At 42.2% G+C, this 20354-nt stretch overlaps 2 protein-coding genes across 4 annotated transcripts in view; one reads left to right on the top strand and one right to left on the bottom strand.

Annotated features, from left to right (window-relative positions):
• The window catches only part of med23 (mediator complex subunit 23), a 29775-nt gene extending 21155 nt beyond the window's left edge, over positions 1 to 8620 (bottom strand). The window contains exons 1-12 of one of the 3 annotated variants that reach the window (XM_054748340.2): positions 8538 to 8620; positions 7742 to 7794; positions 7433 to 7464; positions 7214 to 7301; positions 7005 to 7129; positions 6618 to 6729; positions 6281 to 6379; positions 5632 to 5733; positions 5484 to 5553; positions 2302 to 2414; positions 2119 to 2214; positions 531 to 548 (exon numbers count right to left, since the gene is read on the bottom strand). In XM_054748340.2, coding sequence (XP_054604315.1) covers positions 531 to 548; positions 2119 to 2214; positions 2302 to 2414; positions 5484 to 5553; positions 5632 to 5733; positions 6281 to 6379; positions 6618 to 6729; positions 7005 to 7129; positions 7214 to 7301; positions 7433 to 7464; positions 7742 to 7792 — 906 coding nt within the window. In that variant the 5' untranslated portion in view covers positions 7793 to 7794; positions 8538 to 8620. Of the gene's footprint in view, positions 1 to 530; positions 549 to 2118; positions 2215 to 2301; positions 2415 to 5483; positions 5554 to 5631; positions 5734 to 6280; positions 6380 to 6617; positions 6730 to 7004; positions 7130 to 7213; positions 7302 to 7432; positions 7465 to 7741; positions 7929 to 8537 lie in introns of those variants that run through there. The other 2 variants (XM_054748338.2, XM_054748342.2) reach the window with 2 other exon arrangements.
• On the top strand, positions 8558 to 18409 carry il20ra (interleukin 20 receptor, alpha). Its single transcript, XM_015948000.3, has 7 exons — positions 8558 to 8824; positions 10763 to 10886; positions 11000 to 11199; positions 11329 to 11504; positions 11590 to 11734; positions 17036 to 17172; positions 17264 to 18409. Exons 1-7 carry the CDS (start codon positions 8776 to 8778, stop codon positions 18275 to 18277), a joined length of 1845 nt encoding a protein of 614 aa, XP_015803486.1. The 5' UTR covers positions 8558 to 8775; the 3' UTR covers positions 18278 to 18409.
• The last annotated feature ends 1945 nt before the right edge of the window (positions 18410 to 20354 follow it).

Genomic DNA, 20354 nt, shown 5'->3' with positions numbered 1-20354 from the left:
ATCAAGCTTTGATTTGAGCTGTTAAGTCTAATGAGACACTCAAACCTACAGAAGCTGGCTTGTTTGAGAGGATTAACGTTCACCAATCAGCACTATTAAAATGTTATTTTCTTCCTGAAACCGTCGGCATTCTGAGGCTCAGATGAGGATGTTTCATTTCTTGCTGCATCAAAAGCAGATTTAATCATCATGCAGAGCAAACTAATCAGACTAAAGATGTGACTAGAATACAGCTGCTTCGTCTGGTTTAATGAACAAATGACTAAAGGCCATTAATCTGCCATAAACATGCGTAACGTCTCATCTGTCTGCCGAACTACTGTGAATCCCTTCTGCTTCCATTTCAAGCACTGTTGCAACTCTTCTTTTGTTTCATTTCACTCTTTTCTCCAACCAGTTTCCTATTTCTAGAACATTGGTGCGGCTTTAGATGACAAAAAAGGATAAAGAATAAAATAAAATAAAGTCTAGGTGTCTGGTGAGCTGGTTAGTCGGCAGGTCGTGTAACCAGAAGAGGAACAACGACATACCTGGGCAATGTTCAGAGTCTAGAGAGCGTGGTAAAGAGACAAACAAAAAAACACACACACAACCGGAGGACAAAAGAAAGAGCAAAAAAGGGAAGGAACAAAGAAAGAAAGAAAGAAATAGAGGGAGAGGGGGGAGAGAGAGAGAGAAAGTGGTGACTAAGGAGCTATAGTTGGAAGTCCGCTCTGTTCAGCACAGTTAGCATCAGCTCAGCTAATCCCAAAATTCAAACCAGATTTGCATTTCTTTAAAGGGACTTTACGGACTTTTACGGAATTTTTATGCTCGCGACTGCCCCCTCAGGGCAAAAGCGTAACAGCAGCTTCAATAGTAGGCTCGTGCACGAGGCGCGCATGCTGTACGTGCACACTCCTTAACGAAAATAACAGCTGAGACAGTCCCATGTGTGTGTGTGTGGCCCGGAGGACAGAGGACAGGAGAACACACACTAATTAATTAAATAATGTGGTTCTGTACCATTCTCTTCAGCACAGCCGACAAAGGTTTATGATGGGTCAGTCCTCCTGCATGCTCAGATCATTCCCTTCCCTTGCTTGAAAAATTGTTCCAAAATGAAAGTTGAACCCACATCTTTTTTATCTGTGAATTCAATGCCGTTCGGCGAGTCTCAAATAAAAATTTGGGCATCTTACTGTAAAAAAAATATACCATTAATGTAAAAAATAAACTCTAAATAAACTATGTTCACATCCAGAATCAAACCCAGGTCTTCTGTACGAGAGTCCGCCGTCTTACTAGGTGAGCTAAAGCACTAGTGATGTCCTTTGTATCTGTAACATATATATCCTTGATGAGAGCTGAAACAACGTTCAAAGAACGGTTCGGAGCCAAAATGGCTATTTTGTTTCTAATTTGCAGGAAATATCTAGAAGAAAGTTCTACAGAAAGTAGCTAAGGGTCCTCAGAAATGTAGCTAGCTTTGTCACTAGGCGTTAGGAACAGCGACAAAGTGGCACTGCCTCTCTCTCTGCTGCTAAAGCTACGGATAGCAAATGCTACGGGCGATGCCTGAGCGTGAACGCGCATGAAGCAGCCTGCTCGACCCGAGCATCTCTCTTTTTCTGTGATTTTACAGAAAAACAGGCAATCACAGTAAAAATGCCAGGGCTCATTCTACAGGACCAGGGCATTGCAGGAGAACGTATGAAGAAGACATTTATTATTTCTATACACGTTTTGGCTGTCACACTTCCATAATGCCCCTTTAAATGTGAATAAAGTTTCAGTTTTCTGGGTTTAATGTGTTTGGACACAGTTGTTGTGGCTGCTCACAAAGTGACCTCGGCTGAGCTGAAGCTGCATGAACCCAACAGGGAATTACTGACACCAGTGCAATACAGGTCAAGCTCTCAGCGCTGCATTACCAAGCTTCATGGAGGAAAGGATTACAAAAGAAAAGGGCAAGGAGATAAGGATTCAAAAATAATAATAATGGAAGGTATGGTGTAGAATATTTATCAAAAACTAATCAAGTAAGAGATAAAAAAAAGTTATAATGATACAAAAGAAAAGGGGAAATGATAAAAATCAGAAAGTGATGTAAAATAAAAAGAATAAAAGTCATTTCACCTGCTTGTTGAGTCCCAGCATGTTGCACACCATCTCTCTGGAGTACGGCTGCTCCAGCACGTATCGCAGAAGCCCCGTTTGTGGCTCAAACAGGTCCTACACACAGGAGATACACACATCTGGGAGTTTTGACAGGACTAATAATGATAATAACAAAAATAACAGCTGAACTGAAAATGTTACCTTGTCATACGGCAGCATTCCTCTCAGGTGGAAGCGGAGCGTCGTGGGGTCCAACTTCCAGGAGTTACAGATGGCGCCGCTGTTATTCACCACAGGTAACAGGCTGCAGCGACCTGTAGGACACAGACATCCGCACAGGACTGAATCAAATAGGAGGAATTTTAGAAATGGCAAATTAAACTTGTAATTGTTTTATTATAAGGGTCTAATGGGAAAAATATAATCAGACTGAGGCCTGATTCTCATAGGGAGCTTAAGCCACGCCTATCTACTGCTGGACCATCGGTCCCCGGAGGAACGAAACAATGAATGCGAGTCAACGGGGCTAAAAACGCTCTTTTCCGATCCCGCTTGTTATGTGCCATGGATGGTAAATGGTAAATGGCCTGTATTTGATATAGCGCCTTCTAGAGTCCTGGAACCCCCCAAGGCGCTTTACAACACAACCAGTCATTCACCCATTCACACACACATTCACACACTGGTGGGGATGAGCTACGATGTAGCCACAGCTGCCCTGGGGCGCACTGACAGAGTCGAGGCTGCCGAGCACTGGCGCCACCGGTCCCTCAGACCACCACCAGCAGGCAACGTGGGTTAAGCGTCTTGCCCAAGGACACAACATCAGCGACAGACTGAGCGGGGCTCGAACCTGCAACCTTCCGGTTACGGGGCGAGCTCTCAACTCCTGTGCCACCGTCGCCTAGAAGTGTTTTGATACCAAGAAAGTGCTTATTTTTGAACGAGGGTAAATGCTATTTTAGGTTTTGTGTGAAAATAAGTCCAGGACTACCAACGTGCATCACCGTCATCGAACCAGACACGGAGACAAACGGGGACGACGGATGTAAATTCAGCGAACTTCAAATCCGTCCTTCAGGAGGAAAGAACCACCATAAATCTGGCCATGTGTCGAGTAGCAGCTACGCTAGGGGAGAGGAGATTCTGTGGTGACGTCATTATTGCGACGTATCGATATCTGATTTGTAGTCACGCTAATTATGAACATTTACAAGCTGATAATTCTCAGAATACATGGCAGGCGTGGTCGAAGCACACATCATCACTTCTAATTGAAGCACATCATATGTGCGATCCAGGAGTTGAGCAGATTAGATAATAGGTCTTTTAGCCCTGCAGCTCTCGTTAACTTGAAGTCCTTTTTCTGACCCATCACCCAACCAGAAAGGGAGGAGACTTAAGCTCACTATAAGTAGGGATGCACCGATACGATACTGGGATACCACTACCAGTATCGGTATCGGTAAAAGTTAACCGATACCAATGCAGTTGCTTGAAAATGGCTTCACTGTAACTTGTCATTTCTGTTCACCTAATATTTTAGTTTTATGATGATTTCCATTCATATATTTTACTTTTCATCTACCTCACAGTCTTTTCCTGGTGAAAGAAGAGAAGAAAATAAAATCTGTTTTCCAATCCATTGCATTTTTTTGTGTGGTAGAAGTATCGGTATTGGTAATCGTATCGGTGAGTACTCAGATATCGTATCGGTTTGGAAAAAAGTGGTATTGTTGCATCCCTAACTATAGGAGAAAACATTCCACTATTAAATAATCTCATTTAATTCTAATTAGACATCATCTTAAAAATATAATGATACAAATCTAAAAGTATACGTATATATTTCATCAATAAATGAACAAAATTTAGACATTTTCTCATCCAGACATCAGAGAGGATACTTTGCTTAAATTGAAGACAAAGCAAACTACATATTTTCTAAACTGGGGAAATAAATGGATATGAATGCATATTTCTGTTCACTTAATCAGGCCTTTTAAGGTATTTCTGATCTTGGTTTGTGTAAAAACAGACATGCTAAATAATTTTTTTAAGTTGCATTTAGCATCAATATCGGTATCGGCTGATGTTAATCATTCTTTAAAATATCGGTCCAATAAATAAAATCAGGCCGATATTAACAACCGATATTTTTTCCATCTTGTCTCCATTTGTTTGCCTGTTTCAGAGGTTGAGAAGGTGATGTGTATTTCTTTAGTCATGTGACAGTGATTGTAATCATCTCTGAAGTGTATGTGTGTGTGGTGTGTGCACATTTTAATGTAAATTCAGCTTTAATAATGTTCATTTTACACAAAATCTGCTGATTTTAGAATCATTAATGTCAGTATATCGGTATCGGCAAATATCGGTTATCGGTCAAAACAGTGATCTTAATATCGGATATTGGTCTAAAAATTTCATGTTGGTGCATCACTTATTTAAACACAATTCACTGGTCACCTTAGCCTGAATGAGGCCAAATAAAAGAATTAAATAATGAATTCAACAAACAAACCACAACAGGAATATATTTGAAATGAAAAAAAAAAACCTAAATGCATGACATAACAACAATAATCATGTTTACTGAAACTTACAAGATCAATTTTCATGCACATAAAAACGCATTTAAGCTCTGAATCAGCACCTTCCTATGGGGGTTGAACAAGTGAGAATGTGTTTGTTTTGTTTTACAATGTAAACACTGTCAAACTGACGCTTTTCTTATCTTGATTAATGGATTTATTTTTGTACTTTACTTCCCTCAGCTTGTTAAATAACACGACCTCCCCGCCTCGTTCTCAGACGAGCACTAGAGGAGGGGATGAGTTCACACGGCTCTCGTTGAGGCAAAAATAAAGAGAAAATGACATAAACACAAAAAGCCAATAGGATAAAAAAGGTTGAAGGTTATTCACCAAGTGATTTATTATAAATAATAATTTAACATGTGTAAAATATATTAATGTTTATGGCACCACAGAAATGGAGAATTTAGTATTTTGTATTTGACAAATGTAAATAACGTGCATTCTAGTTTATTTACCAGTAATTCTACATCTTTAAAAATCCTGTTGGCTTTAGTGTCGAGGCGGAATGAGTCAAAACTCTTTGGAAATGGAAAACAAGCTAATGAAAGCAACACAGATAACTAAAAAGTGTTTGAAACAACAACAGTCCCCATTTAGGAGATTGTTTGATATTTTATACTTCCCTGTCGTCTTTTGCCGTTGTTCCTCTTATTGAATTTCTTTTATTTCTCATATTTTTTACACGTGTTTGTTTGAAGGCCGTTTACGATTACATTTATTCACGTAGATGGATTTTTTATTGCAAAACTAATAAATGATATGAACGTTGGGTGTGTGTCTTACCACAGATGGAGTTAATTCTTGCAGTAGGTCTAAAACTGTCCACGAAGTCTGAGATCAAACTGCCTAAAAGCTACAGAAACATACTGACTATTAAGATATGATTTTAAAAATGCAATGAGAGGAAAATAAAATAAAGAGATCTACTCACCCAGTGTGAGAGTTGTCCCTCTGGATAAAGTTTTCTGATTTCTGTAACAGCGAAATATGCAGGCAAGAGGCAGGCGTTTCTGTCAAGGATATATTCAACCACCTGGAATATGAAACAAATGTAAACATGTTAATAAAACTGGCATTTTTAGTCATATTTACACAAAATGTCTTTTAACTCATTCACTGCCAATTTGCATTTTTTTTTACTGTTTGAGCATCGGAACGAGCCCCCGCGCTGAGAGAACAAACATCTCAGCCCTGAAGCCGATCTTCATCCACATACGTCACAGATCACATGATCAGGAAGCAACACATCCATGTGTTAGGAGATTGTTTTGGGGCGTTCCTGTAAAAAAAAGTGAGGCGCGAACCGGAAAAGCGTCTGCCGATCACAATTCGACAACGGATTATGAAAGAACGGATGACGCTCTAAACACACGGATTCTTCCTGATGTAAGAGGTGAGTCTCCTCTTTGTTTAGGTTGTTTTGGCATCGACATCATGCTAGCGTGAAACGTTCTGTGACTGTTAAAAAACAGTAAAAACGGCGAGAAACGCTGGCAGCGAAGGCCGTTAGCGATCAGGAAACGGCTGGCAGTGAATGAGTTAAACATAACTACTGAAGATGTAAACAGAAAGGAGGGCACCTCTCTAGCAGCAAGAAGCTGCTGGACTATGGCAGAACTGACAGTCGTAGGGATGGATTGTATTTTATCCAGTACAGCTTTCAGCAGATCACGAACCCCCTAAAACACAGATCAAAGCAAAGGTGTCGATTTAGAATTTTTATTTACTGATATTGTCCTTCATAAACTTCAAAAATTAGTATTCAAACCTCTTTTAAAGTACGAAAACCTTCAGCAGAGTTACAAGGCACATCTGCTACTGACCACAACAAATAAACAAGAACAACATTTTCCTGCACAGCATATTCATTAAGAAGGCATTTTTTTTAAACTGCATCTGGCGTTGAGTGTCAGAAACCTTGTAGTCCACGCCACCGATTATCTTGTGGATCAGTTTGAAAGTTAAGGCCCACAGCTGCGTCTTTTCCCACTGAAAACTCTTCGAGGTTATCAAAGCAACACACACCATCCTAAAAACAAAACAGCCTCTCTTAGATGCATGTTTAATACATTTAAAATACACTGATGTGCATGTGCTTAATCAGCTTTAACAACAGTAACATGAAAGTCACCAAATACGAAATAACATAAAAAAAATCTAATTTAGTTTACTGTATTCCTCAGGAAAAAGAACAGACAGTAATTCTGCAGTCACATCAAAAATATCACTGGAGTAATTATGACGTATTTTCGTCTAAATGAAGGCATAAGATGCAATGTGCCCTGGATGAGTGTGAGTATGAACCTTGGTGGCAACAAACTGGTCTCCACTGCCATCGCTAAACAGTCGTACAGGAATGAGATTCTTTTGGGACTGTGCTGACTGTGTATGAAATGCACAATCCATTGCACACACTTCTCATGGGAGTCCTGGTGGAATGACAGAAGTGAAATAAATTTTAATTATTTATTTTTACAAAAACGACAGATTAATTATCAGTACAAATGTAGAACCTGCGGCAGGGTTCCCATGTATTGTCTAAATGCTCCAAGACAGCTGATCAGTTTAGTCCTCTCATCCTCTGGAGTGTCCATGAACATCCTAAAAACAGCATTTATGTTTACTACCCCATTTTAACGGCAAATAAAAGCACAAAAAAACTCTAAGCCGAGCCCTCTTGTCCAGTTTTTATATAATTAATAAGTGTGAAAATGAATTTTGAGCCACCTCACCCTGCAAAAGCCTCCTCTATCAGCTCAGTTTTCTGTAAACAGAGGAAAATATGATTGCTGATTTACTAACACCAACAAAGTTAGAAAAACACATAAATGTCCAATTTAGACAATTAAAATAAAACTAAAACAGTTTTACATTCACATATATTTCCCCATTAATCTTCTGAATTACTGCATTTATGATTTAGATCAATAATTTGAAAGTGTATGCTAAATTCAGTAAGTGTCAGTGAATAGGCTAACACTCTTTGAGATGCTAATAAACGTTAGCTAAATTGTTAACCGGTTTAAGAAATTGCAACTTACCACAACGTCTTCAAAGATGCTCTGCAGCTGCGTCTCCATGGAAAGCGCCATCTCTGCGATATGAAACGTGTATTTTTATCCAAACATCACAGGGAACCTAACACAGAGCTGCCAGCAAGCTAGATGCTAACAGCAACAAATTCCGCCATGAGACATGAGACACGCGACCGACCACGAAAACGTTCCGGGTATGCATCGAAGCACGAGACAAAGATTCCGCCTCACTTAGTCTTTTGGCTCTTATGAATCGTCATAAAAGTCTATTAATTAAATTATTATTGTTAAATTATTATAGTCTATTTCTCTTTAAGTTTTATTAATGAGTGAAACACAAACTTTCAACTGAAGAGATGTAAATATTGGTGACTAGATGTATGTGTCAAGATGTGTTTCTGTTTTCTTTGTCACTTTACGTCTTTCAGACAGATAAGATATTCTAGATCTGAGTGAATAAACTTTGATGTTCTTCCAGGTCTAATATAAATCTTTTGGACACAGCAAAGATGGTTTTATCATCTCTTTAGCTAGTTAATAATTATCCCATTGTACAATTGCATCATGATACACAGTAAGTCACTGAGGAAATAAAAGAAGGGGAAACTAAACAAAAATACAGAAAAGGGAGAGGCACAATGTGAAAACCGTCAAATCACTGCTTTTGCAATCAAGTAAATGTCACAAAAACTGTTTGAAAATGTGAAAATATAAATTCATATTATTAACCATTATAAAAAAGAACATGAAAAACTTAAAGGCAGACGCTAGAGGCGCGTGAAGAACCATTCCACATAACTACCTGCTCAGGTGTATGTGCTCCGACCAGTGAGATCACATTCCTTCCTAAACACGGAAACCAGGCATCATTTTTGTGGCTTTACAGGTTTAATCGTGGCAGTCCGCGTTCCCTCCAACTTAAGACACTTTTATCTTCTTGTGTTTTTAATCTGATTGCGTTTAAACCCGAGGAGAAACAGGAGAGGATCAACGGGTGAGAAACCGCAGATTTCTCATTAAAATGGTCGATCCACACCGACATGTGGACTGAGATCGTCTTGATCGGATTTGTGGTTCTGCGGACCGCAGGTGAGACTGTTAAACTATTAACGCGAGAAAAAAAGGTTTTATGAAAAAAATAATAATCTTGCCTTGCTTTGTTGTTGCTAAACATGCGAGAAGTGTGTTTCATTTAAAGTAGGCTACAATCCAGTCAGTAAAACATCAAATTAATGAACAAAACAGAAAACTTCATGTTTACGCAAATTACCACAGAACTCTGAGATCACAAGGAATTTTAATTAGTCATTCAAAACGCTAGAAAACACCAGAAAGAGGTCGAATATATTACTAAAATGAAATTTATTTAATGCAGCAATTTTCTCTCCGATTCTGTCTCTTTGGTAAATGGTACATGGATTTGTAGCACCTTCTTAGGGTTTAACAACCCCCCAAGGCGCTTCACAATCATCAGTCATCCCCCCCACACACACACACATGGACGTAATTTTCACTTTAGAAGTGGGGGGGACACAAGGGGGGGGGGGTCTTTACAGTATGTTCTAATGGGAAACAGGCTTCAACACAAACGGTTGTTTTCTGCCTGGTCCTAGACCTCAACGAGTGTCAATTTAATATAGCGTAATATTGTTTTTGGATGGTAAAAAGTGCAGGGGTCCAAACTTGACTTTGGAAAAAATGGGGGGGACATGTCCCCCCGCCCCCCCCAAAAATTACGTCCATGCACACACACACACACACCCTGGAGCGCACGGACTGAGGCGAGGTCTGCCCATCTGCCATACAGTGGCGCCACCGGTCCCTCCGACCACCACAGCCGGAAAGACCGGTAGTGTCTTGCCTAAGGACACAAGAGCAGCATTCTCTGGCAACAGCACCTGACCCTTCTCTTCTCTGGTGGGAGCCGGAATCAAACCTGCAACCATCCGATTACTGGGCAACCCACCTAACCTCCTGAGCTATAGTTTATGAACTCGAGAGAATGCTCGAATGCATTGCAACCCAAAAAATAAATTATATATATATATATATTTATATATATTTATATATTTGCACATATATATATATTTGCACAAAGTTTCCAAACATTTCAATTAATTTAGTATAAAATTTCAAGTGAGTAGTTTTGAGTTTTAAGTTGTTTCATGTGACCCAGTCTGGTTTCATGATAATAATGGGTGCTTAGCTGTCAGCCAGTATAGGTTTACACCGTAGTTCCTGTAATGCACGTTTCATAAAGATCGTGTTGTTTCCTTTCAAGTAAACAGAGATGCAATTACTCCACTCCATTCAAGTACATTTTATTGTGATTGGGGCAGCAGTAGCTTAGGAGGAATCGGAAGGTTGTAAGCAAGGCAGCTTCATTTATGTAGCACATTTCAAACATGGGGCAATTCAGTGCGCTTTACAATTAGCATGAAACAGCACAACAAAAACAAACATGAGAACACAAATTAAGGTATACACAAATAAAATTATGATTTAGAGCTAAAGGGAAAAGACAGAATTAAGGTTGAGCAATTACACCAGGTTCAGTCCCACTGAAGGATTCTGCTGTTCTGTCCTTGGGCAAGAAACTTAACCCACCTTGCCTGGTGCTGGTCAGAGGGACTGATGGTGCCGGTGTATAGCAGGCATCGCCTCTGTCAGTGCGCTCCCAGGGCAGCTGTGGCTACATGGTAGCTCACCAGTGTGTGAATAGGTGAATGACTGATCATATTGTAAAGCGCCTTGGAGGATTCCAGGACTCTGTAAGGCGCTACATCAAGTACAGGCCATTTACCATGTGTTGTGACGTGCCTTGGGGGGTTGTAAAGCCCTACAAGGTGCTACACAAATACAGGCCATTTACCATTACCAGGAAAATCTCACAAATATGCATGAAGGAAATTGTTAGCGGTTTGGCTCCTAAAACACTGAATCTGATCTAAACACAAAGAAAGCCTTCACTTAAAGCAGTGTTTATGTTTCTAAATGTCCACTCTTTCATTCCTTTCTTTGCTTCAGCCTCAGCCCGTCTGCCCATCCCCACTGGTGTTCACTTCTCCTCTGTGAATCTAAGGACCGTGCTGCACTGGTCTCCAGGGCATGGTTCACCAGAAGACACACGCTTTACAGTGGAATATGCCATGTGAGTCTATTTGATGCTAATGACGAATGTGTACTTAAGCTACCCTGACAAGTAACTTGGTCATGAAATGATGGTCATTTTCAGCCCGAGTGGATCTGCTCTGTGTTTTGCAGCTATGGTGAAACCACCAACAAAAGAAAAGGAATACTCTGGAGACCAGTGAGGCAGTGCATGGATATAGGCGGGACTTGGTGTGATCTGAGCGCTCAGATGCAGGATCTGGAACAGGCATATTATGCCAGAGTTCGTGCCTTGCGAAGAAAATCATCTTCAAAGTGGGCTGAGACGCAGAGATACGATCTAAAGACAGAAAGTAAGAATAAATAAGTAGGCGGAGCCTTTATCTTCACTTATAGAATATTTTGTTTGGGGAAGATTTGATTTGGAGTGTTTTAGTAAAAAAAAAAAGTGCTAAAACAATGTACCTTGTCTGTCCACGTAGCTGTTTTTGGCCCCCCGTCAGTTACCGTGGAAATAGAGAACAACAGTGCAACCGTCACTTTGGTGGGACCCATGAGGTATTCACCAACCAACCACTCACTAGCCGTCTCCATGAACTCAATCTACCCTCACACATCTTATAACCTCTTCATCCACAACACCTACCTCGACAAGATGGTGAGTAAAGTTCATTGGTTATGTTTGCTGAACACTTGAAGCACAAACCACATACATACGATGTATGTACTATGTACTTTCACAGCATCATATCCCAGTCTCCGCCAGCCCGTACAAATATCAGCTGATGGCGTACAATACAAAATACTGCTTCTCTGCCAAGTCGAGGTTCGTCTCCATAGAAATGCGAAGCGAGTCTTCACCTTGGCACTGCCTCACTACGCCTAAAGGTACAACCGTGTGACTTCCTGTTAATGAGAATGTTTTGTTTTGAGGATGGTAGAAAGAAATGTGACCGAACAGCGAACAAAAACCAAAGAGAAGCAAATGCTAGACTTGTTTATCCACAAGTCGCATCTAGATTGGTAGAATTTTTTTACCTAACGATTATGCCTTTGTTGTATGTAATGATCACATATAAGATTTTTGTTCAAATTTAAGTAAAAGCGTTCACACGGGTATTGTAAGAGCTTGAGTGATTTGTCTGTGATCGTGAAAGGGCCTTTCCTATTCATACCAATGGTTTTGCGACAGGTTGACTGGGTAGCCTTTGAACGGTAATGTAAAAGTTTTATGCAAAGATGTTACACAACGTGTAGTTCTCTGGATGGCTGTCAGCAAGTATGACTCCAAAGTTTAGCTCAGTATCTGTAAAGTTGGCCTAGTTCCAGCCAGGTTGGTGCTTGAGTCGGCTGGATGCAGCAGCCATTTTGGACTACATATTTTCACAGAAAAAACAAACAGAAATGCAAGCTAAAGGTGATTGTCCACTTTTGTTCCTGTTTGCAACAGCAATAAATATCGAATGTTGAATAGAGCCCAAGTCTCCTCCCCTTCCGTTTGGCCCATGTCTCTGTATCACAGGCTGACGTTTGGTCGCCTGTTTGACAAGGTCCCGGCGTTCCTGCTGTCCCTGTACTGTTCTAATCTCCCACTTGAAGCTCTTGCTGGGCTGATGGCTCCGACCAGTTTTGAAGTATCGGTATTAGAGCTGGGCTTCTCTCCTCCCATCCTTGTTTTACTTTGTTACAGGCCACCAAGATACAATAAGGATTTTAAAAATGAATTCTCCAATCTTTTAGCTGATGTGCTTCCAAAAGACGAACGGGGGATTATTTTGGGGGGATTTTAATATCCACGTCTGCTGCCCTCTGAAACCACTGGTGAGGGACTTTATCAAAGTTTTAGACTCATATGGACTACAAATCTATTTCCCTCTGGGATTAATAAAGTATTTTTGAATTTGAATTGAATTGAATTAAAGCAATTGGTAAATGTTCCCACTCATGCTGACTCTCACATCCTAGATTTGGTTTTATCTTTTGGACTGGATGTGTAGGATTTATCTGTGGATCCTGTGGCATTTTCCGACCATGCTGTGATCCCGTTCAGCATCTCATACCTCCTTCCTCCAGCCCGGTGACAGTCTGCTCGTTACTCCAGGCGCTTATCTCCAAGTACGACTTCCAACTTTCTGTCTGTTTTGGACACTGATGCCCTGGCTCCGCCCCTGTCAGTTTCCTGCATGGATGTAGATGGCCTTCTGCATCGGTTCAGTGTGACCTGCTCTGCTGCTCCGGACGCTGTTGGCCCTCTGAGACCGAAGTGGAAACAGACCCCGACCCCTGGCTGAATGATTACACCCGTAGCCTCAGGCGACAGTGTAGGGTACTGGAGCGGAGGTGGAAGAGAGACAGACTGTCATGCTCTCGGCTGCTCCTGGTTGATGCACTTTCCCGCTACCAGAGAGCAGTTAGATCTGCTCGTAACACCTTCTTTTCTGCTATCATTTCACAGCATCGCGGAGACCAGTCTAGGCTGTACAGCACAATTCACTCCTTACTGCTAACCCACAGAATTAAAAGCCAGATCATAAAAGTAGGTTTTCAGCCTCATTTTAAAAACTGCTACTGATGGAGAGCCCCGCATAGTTAGGTGCAGTGCGTTCCACAGTTTCGGACCCGCAACAGAGAATTCCCTGTCCCCCCTTAACTTTAACCTAGCCTTAGGAGCCACAAGCAGCAGCTGGTTCTCAGAGCGGAGTGACCGGGCCGGAGCATACGGCTACAGCAACTCCGCCAAATAGGCTAGGGCCACTCCATTCAGCGCCTTAAACACCATTGAAAGAGGTTTAAAAGGAATTCTAAAATCAACAGGTAACTAGTGGAGAGCAGCCAAAATTGGTGTCACGTGTCCATGCTTTCTTTTGCAGTCCAAGAATCTAGCTGCAGCATTCTGGACAAGCTGCAATCGGGTTACAGTACCCTTACCTACACCAAATAAAACGGAATTGCAATAGTCGAGTTGTGTGGAACCACCTGGCCCACCTGCCTTCTCGGACTTTGCTCCAGTTCAGCTTGCTGACGTAATGAAACTGATTAGCTCCATGAAGCCAGTTGGCTCTTCGGTAGACAGCCTCCTGGCTAAATTGGTGCACGACTTGGTGTCTGCACTGAGCCCGGCACTCGTGAACATTTTTAACATTAGCCTCAGCACTGGAGTGTTCCCTAAGGTTTTTAAAGATGCGGTTGTTCAGCCGAAGAAACCTGGTCTGGATCACTCCACTTATGACAACTTCCGCCCTATATCGACAGTCCCGTTTCTCTCGAAGGTCCTTGAGAAAATTGTTCATGGACAGATTTCTGCTCATGTGAACAGCAACTCATTGTTGGATGTGTTTCAGTCCGCCTTCAGACCACACCATAGCACTGAGTCTGCTTTGATTAGGGTGCTAAATGACATTCTGGTGGCATCTGACTCTGGGTCTAGGGTACTGCTGCTCCAGCTGGACCTTTCAGCGGCTTTTGATACGGTCGATCACCATATTTTATTGGACCGGCTTGGGTTGAGGTGACGGGGTGGTACATCAATGGTTTGGCTCCTACCTATCAAACCGATCCATCTCTGTACAGATTGGTGACTGTGCACTGCCTTGGGGAGTGCCACAGGGTTCCATTCTCGGGCCATTGCTTTTTTCTATCTACCTTCTGCCTTTGGGCAAAATCCTGAATCAGCATGGCCTGAGCTATCACATCTACGCTGATGACTGTCAACTATATGTAGCAATGGATGAGAAGAATGCGGGCTCGCAATTGGCTGCATGTTTAGATCACGTGAAGGGCTGGCTGGCATCCAACTTCTTAAAATTGAATGAAAGGAAGACTGAGTCTATTGTTTTTGACCCCCGCAACCACAATGGCCTTCACCCTGTTTGTGACCTTTTAACCCTCAACCCCAAACAGTGTGTGTCAAGTATCGGGGTAAAGCTGGATGCTGAACTCACAATGGCCCCACAGATAAAGTCCGTAGTGAGGTCTTGCTTTTATCCACTTCGCCGTCTTACTCGCCTCAGACAAATCTTGAAACGGAGGCATTTGGAGTCAGTCATCTATGCCTTCATTACCTCTCGCCTTGACTATGCAAACGTCCTCCTCGTTGGTGCTCCGGTCTCTGCCCTGAATCGGCTGCAGGTCGTCCAGAACGCTGCTGCCAGGTTCTTGACAAATAAGCACCGACGTAGCCATGCTACCACTGTCCTGACACATTTTCACTGGCTCCCTGTCATTTTCAGAGTACAATTTAAGTTATTGACTTTTGCATTTAAAGCACTCAACGACCTGGCACCTCCCTATCTCTCTGACCTGCTGACTCCCTATGTACCCACACGCACGTTGAGGTCGGCTGACCTCCTGCTGCTGTGCATGCCCCGGATGCGATACAAATCGCGGGGTGAACAAGTATTTGTGCATGCTGCCCTAAAGCTGTGGAACCCGTTGCCAATTGGAGTTCAGCAGGCTCCATCACTGGCAGTTTTTAAATCTCGTTTAAAGACCCACTTTTACGATTTGGCTTTTAGACAGTGACTCGTTTTATTGTGTCATTGTTTTAATGTGTTCTTAGTATTTATCATGTTTTATCTGCTTTTGACTGGTATTTTTATCTTCTGTTTTAGTTCCTTAGATTGGTCGTGTTTTGTTTTAGCCTGTGCAGCTCTTTGGGCAGCTGCCATGCTGCGTTTTAAACGTGCTATATAAAGAAACTATGGTATGTTATGGTATGGTATGTTGTACTTCAGTTTAAATGAAAAGAAATCATGTGAGTTTTGACTATGTCTGTCACGTACTTTGATATTTGTTAACTTTTAAATATTCAGAAATAAAATTACTACAAATCAGCCGTCACAGCAGAATCTCATCTACCCCAGCATAGCAGCTACTTACCACGTGGCCGGATGTAGAGCGGTTTTCCCCACATTTAATGCTACTTCCGTCGTGCTGGAAGGAGCAGTCGAAGCTTGCTAAACTAATCTTCTCTTCTTCTCTGTCTGGTTTGATGACGTCAATTTGGTGAGACGATTTGTAGTCCTATGTGTGTTTTCACACAAATTGTAAAATAACTTTTGCCCTAGTTCTAAAATACGCTTTCTTGGCCTCAAACGTTGTCTTTAAAATTCATGGATATCATATGTGAAATCCATGGCACATATCAACTGAGATTAGAAAATAGCTTTTATAGCCCCATTGACTTGCATTTGTTGTTTTTCTTTCCGTGGACCCGTGGTCTGGAAGTAGATGGGTGTGACTTAGGTCCAATCCCAACTCACACTTCCTCCCACCTTCCACCCTGCAAGTGCGTAGGGTGTCCCGATCCTCAAATGTGGAAGTAGACCACGCCCCTTTTGCACCTTTTGATCCACACTCTGACCAAGCTTGCATAGATGCAGACTTGGGCAAAGGGTATTACCCACAATCCATTGCGTGGGAATTTTGAGATTAAGGCGGAACAATGGCTCAGGTGCATTTCCTGAATATATGGATTATCAAATGAAAGAAGTTCATTTTAGGATGACCAATGATTTTTATTCATGTTATGAATGTTTTAGACTAAGATTTAGTGTGAATAGAAATGAATGTAAATTACGTCCGGAAAATGTTTGTTTGTTTAAAAGTTGTCAATAAAGATTCTTTTTTTAGGGGCGACGGTGGCACAGGAGTTGAGAGCTCGCCCCGTAATCGGAAGGTTGCAGGTTCGAGCCCCGCTCAGTCTGTCGCTGTCGTTGTGTCCTTGGGCAAGACACTTAACCCACGTTGCCTGCTGGTGGTGGTCGGAGGGACCGGTGGCGCCAGTGCTCGGCAGCCTCGCCTCTGTCAGTGCGCCCCAGGGCAGCTGTGGCTACATTGTAGCTCATCCCCACCAGTGTGTGAATGTGTGTGTGAATGGGTGAATGACTGATTGTGTTGTAAAGCACCTTGGAGGGTCCAAGTACTCTAGAAGGCGCTATATCAAATACAGGCCATTTACCATTTACCATAAGTAGCGCAAACAGCGACTGGCATGCATAACAGTGAGTGGCGCAATGCTTACTATCCTGATTCGGCCAATTATTTACACACTTCTGCGCACTTCCTCCAAGTGCACTCTGCTGAAGACCGCAGTGCGAGTATTGGGATTGGGCCTTAGGCTCCCTATTGCACAATCGATATGTGTTTCACAATGAAACATTGCCTTCAACTTTTCCATTTTCCTTCCAGATCCGGTGATTGAGCAGCTGCAGAAATCACTTGTGGGGATTGTCGTTCCATTTCTGTGCCTTTGTGTGATTTTGGTGGTTGGCTGCTGTCTCTATAGCTACCTGAGTGGGAAAGACCAGAAGAGCCCACACATACTGGTACTACTCTGATGCACTTTCTTGCATTTATCCAGTCACTCTCAACATAAACTGCTATGAGTTTGTCTCTATCTTGCTCCTTTCTCCCCAGAAACCAATCTCATTTTCCCCTCCTCCTCTCAAACACCCTCCTGAAAACGTCAACCTTATTGTTATCAGCACCATCGGACAACCTCCACATCCCAATCTCAAGCCAAAGATCGCTGCTCCTCCGTCTGGTTATGCATCACAAAACCTTCCCGAGATGCCCTTTCAAGAGCAAGATGAACACTTGGATGAGTCATCAATTGATTACAGCACTGTTAGCAAACAGGACAAGACAGGTGCAACGTCTCGAGATGAAGGAGACGATGGGAACGATCTGATGTGTGAGCACCACACGTCAGGAGGCAATTACGCACCTCAGCTGGCTTCCTGTCTCTGCCAGAGGCCGACCCACGAAGTCGACCAATCAAATCATTCACAAACGGAGGCAAGTGCTCTATTGCAGGCCCAGCCATGGTCACAAGTAAGTCAGTCCTCTCAGGGATCGGTAGTAGGTTGTGAAGAGGCTTCAGGTTTGTTTATTAGCAGGAACCTCCAAACTGGCCTCTTTGATTTAAGTCTAAACATACCTAAATTGCAAGAGGGGGAGGAGATAGATGAAAAGTCTAATGAAGATAACAATTCAGAAATTAGGACTGAGAATGTTCCTCTGCTTTCTGGTTATGCTGCCCAGACCATCCTAAACATGCATCCAGTCCCTAATGAGCAGTCACCCTCTTCACCAGACTACTGTGGTGTCGTGACACAGAGAACAAAGGAAACTGAGGGTGAGAAAGAGGAGGGGAATGCATATTCTTACAGAAACGACGAGATCAGGCGACGAGTGCTGCCACAGATGGATTGGGGCTTGAAGAAAGAGGGGGGGTGGGGTGGACTGAAGCCATCAGAGATCGGAGAAGAAGACGGGGCAGCGGGAAGAGACGAGGCGTATATGATAAGAGATGGGTCAATGCTGAAAGGTTTGCTGCTCAAACAGTCGTCTGAGGAAGAGGATGATGATGATGATGCAGAGTGGGAAGTGAATGAGCTTTTAAATAAATGGAACCTAGTTATCTCCTAAACGATGAAGATACAAATCAACACGTTATCCCAGTTTTACAAAAGGGTAAAAAAGTCATGAATCAAGCAGATCAGTTGTGTTAATAACTGATGTGGATCGGTATGTGATGATATCACACTTAAAGAAGCACTAGTGGTAACTTTTATGTCTGTGCACCATGGACGTAATTTTCACTTTAGAAGTGTGTGTGTGTGTGTGTGGGGGGGGGGGGGGGGGGCGCTTGGTCCTAGAGCTCAACCAGTGTCAATTTAACATAGTGTAATATTGTTTTTGGATGGTAAAAAGTGCAGGGGTCAAAACTTGACTTTGGAAAAAGTGGGGGGGACATGTCCCCCCGTACCCCCCCAAAATTACGTCCATGCTGTACACGTTGGATTTTTGATGCTTGCAAAGAGATTGCACTGTAATTAACCCATGAAGGAAATCTAAGTGTGATAATAAGTACCGTCATTAGTGTCTGCATTTTATTATTTTTTTATTTAAGGGGATGTAATGATTAGGGGTAGACGGATATATCGGGCCGATGGTTACCGTTTTTTATAAATCAGCTTCGGCCGATATCTGTCCTTAGGAAAGCCTTGGGCAACCCGGTGCTGTTGCAGAATTTAATTTAAATGTATTTTTATGTTCACTAATAGCATCTGCATAGTAAATAATCTAAATTAACTTTGTTTAGGTGTCTAACTTTAACACTGAGCAGTGCACAGAGTTCAGATTTAACAGTTAGATAAATTCAGAGTTCAAAAATGCGCATCAGCTGATTATTAGTGACAATTTACCATGAAAATAAGGTGGAAAACATCTAGATATTGGCCATGAACATATCTATATTGGCAATATAAAAACCAATGTCGGTTAACCCCCCAGTAATGACGCTCCACTGGATCCCAACAACTAATACAAGAAAACTCTTAAAATTCAGGTTTCTAATATTTCAAAACTACCAAATCCATCATAGTTGTTAAGCTGTATTTAATAAAATGTTTTAAAGAGCTCGACCTCTAACAAAATTAGACTTTCCTCGAAAAAATCAGCTGTATTGAATCTGATGCAGACCCTCTAGTGAAGGATCTAAGTATTGCAAGTGGCAAGTGCCAATTTAATTTCCTTTTAGAATTGTTGCATTACTATTTAATCGCTAATTTCAGTGTATAGCACAAGTATGCCACATTTATAATAAATTAGCCATTTAATAGATAAAAATATTACGTTTTAGGTTTCATAGGGTGGGCTGCGCAGTGGTGCAGTGGTTAGAGCTGTTGCCTTGCAGCGAGAAGGTCCTGGGTTTGCTTCCCGGCCTGGTATCTTTCTGCATGGAGTTTGCATGTTCTCCCTGTGCATGCGTGGGTTCTCTCTGGGTACTCGGGCCAGGGGCGTGTACAGGGAGTGGCCTGGGGTAGCACATGCCACCCTTGGAATCTAATTGGTCACCCCAGGTGCCCCCACACTAATTTACCTTTAAATAGGCTTTTCATTGTCCACAAAAGGCTTTGGGGTTAAACAAAAAAAGCATAACCGTTGGTGCCACCCATGCACAAAGTTGTGCCTCACCTGGGCCACCCCATTTTAAAAGATCTGGACACGCCACTGACTCCGGCTTCCTCCCACAGTCCAAAAACATGACTGTTAGGTTGATTAGTCTATCTAAATTGTCCTTAGGTGTGTGTGTGTGCGATTGTTTGTCCTGTGTGTCTCTGTGTTGCCCTGCGATGGACTGGCTCTCTGTCCAGGGTGTACCCCACCTGATTGCCCGTTGACCGCTGGAGATAGGCACCAACTACCCCCCGCGCGACCCTGCATGGACAAAATGGGTTCAGACAATGGATGGATGGATGGATGGGCATCATAGGCTTTGGTTGTGGTCTGCTGGTTTAGTGGGGAAATTTCCCAACCCTTTATAAAGTAAACAACATTTGTTATGATTCTGTAGGTTCCTTATTTGGTTTCCAGATAAATCTCCTAAACTTCTCTTTAGAGACAGAAAATTAATATTTTTGTATCGGTGGTAAATGTAACTGAATTATAACAGTAGATGCACTATAAAGTTGTGGATGATCAGAGTCAGACATTGTTCTAT

The sequence above is a fragment of the Nothobranchius furzeri genome, chromosome 2 (genome assembly GCF_043380555.1).
Source record: "Nothobranchius furzeri strain GRZ-AD chromosome 2, NfurGRZ-RIMD1, whole genome shotgun sequence".
NCBI lineage: Eukaryota > Metazoa > Chordata > Actinopteri > Cyprinodontiformes > Nothobranchiidae > Nothobranchius > Nothobranchius furzeri.
Note: the sequence above shows the minus strand (reverse complement) of the source record. Positions and strands in the feature narration are given on the sequence as shown.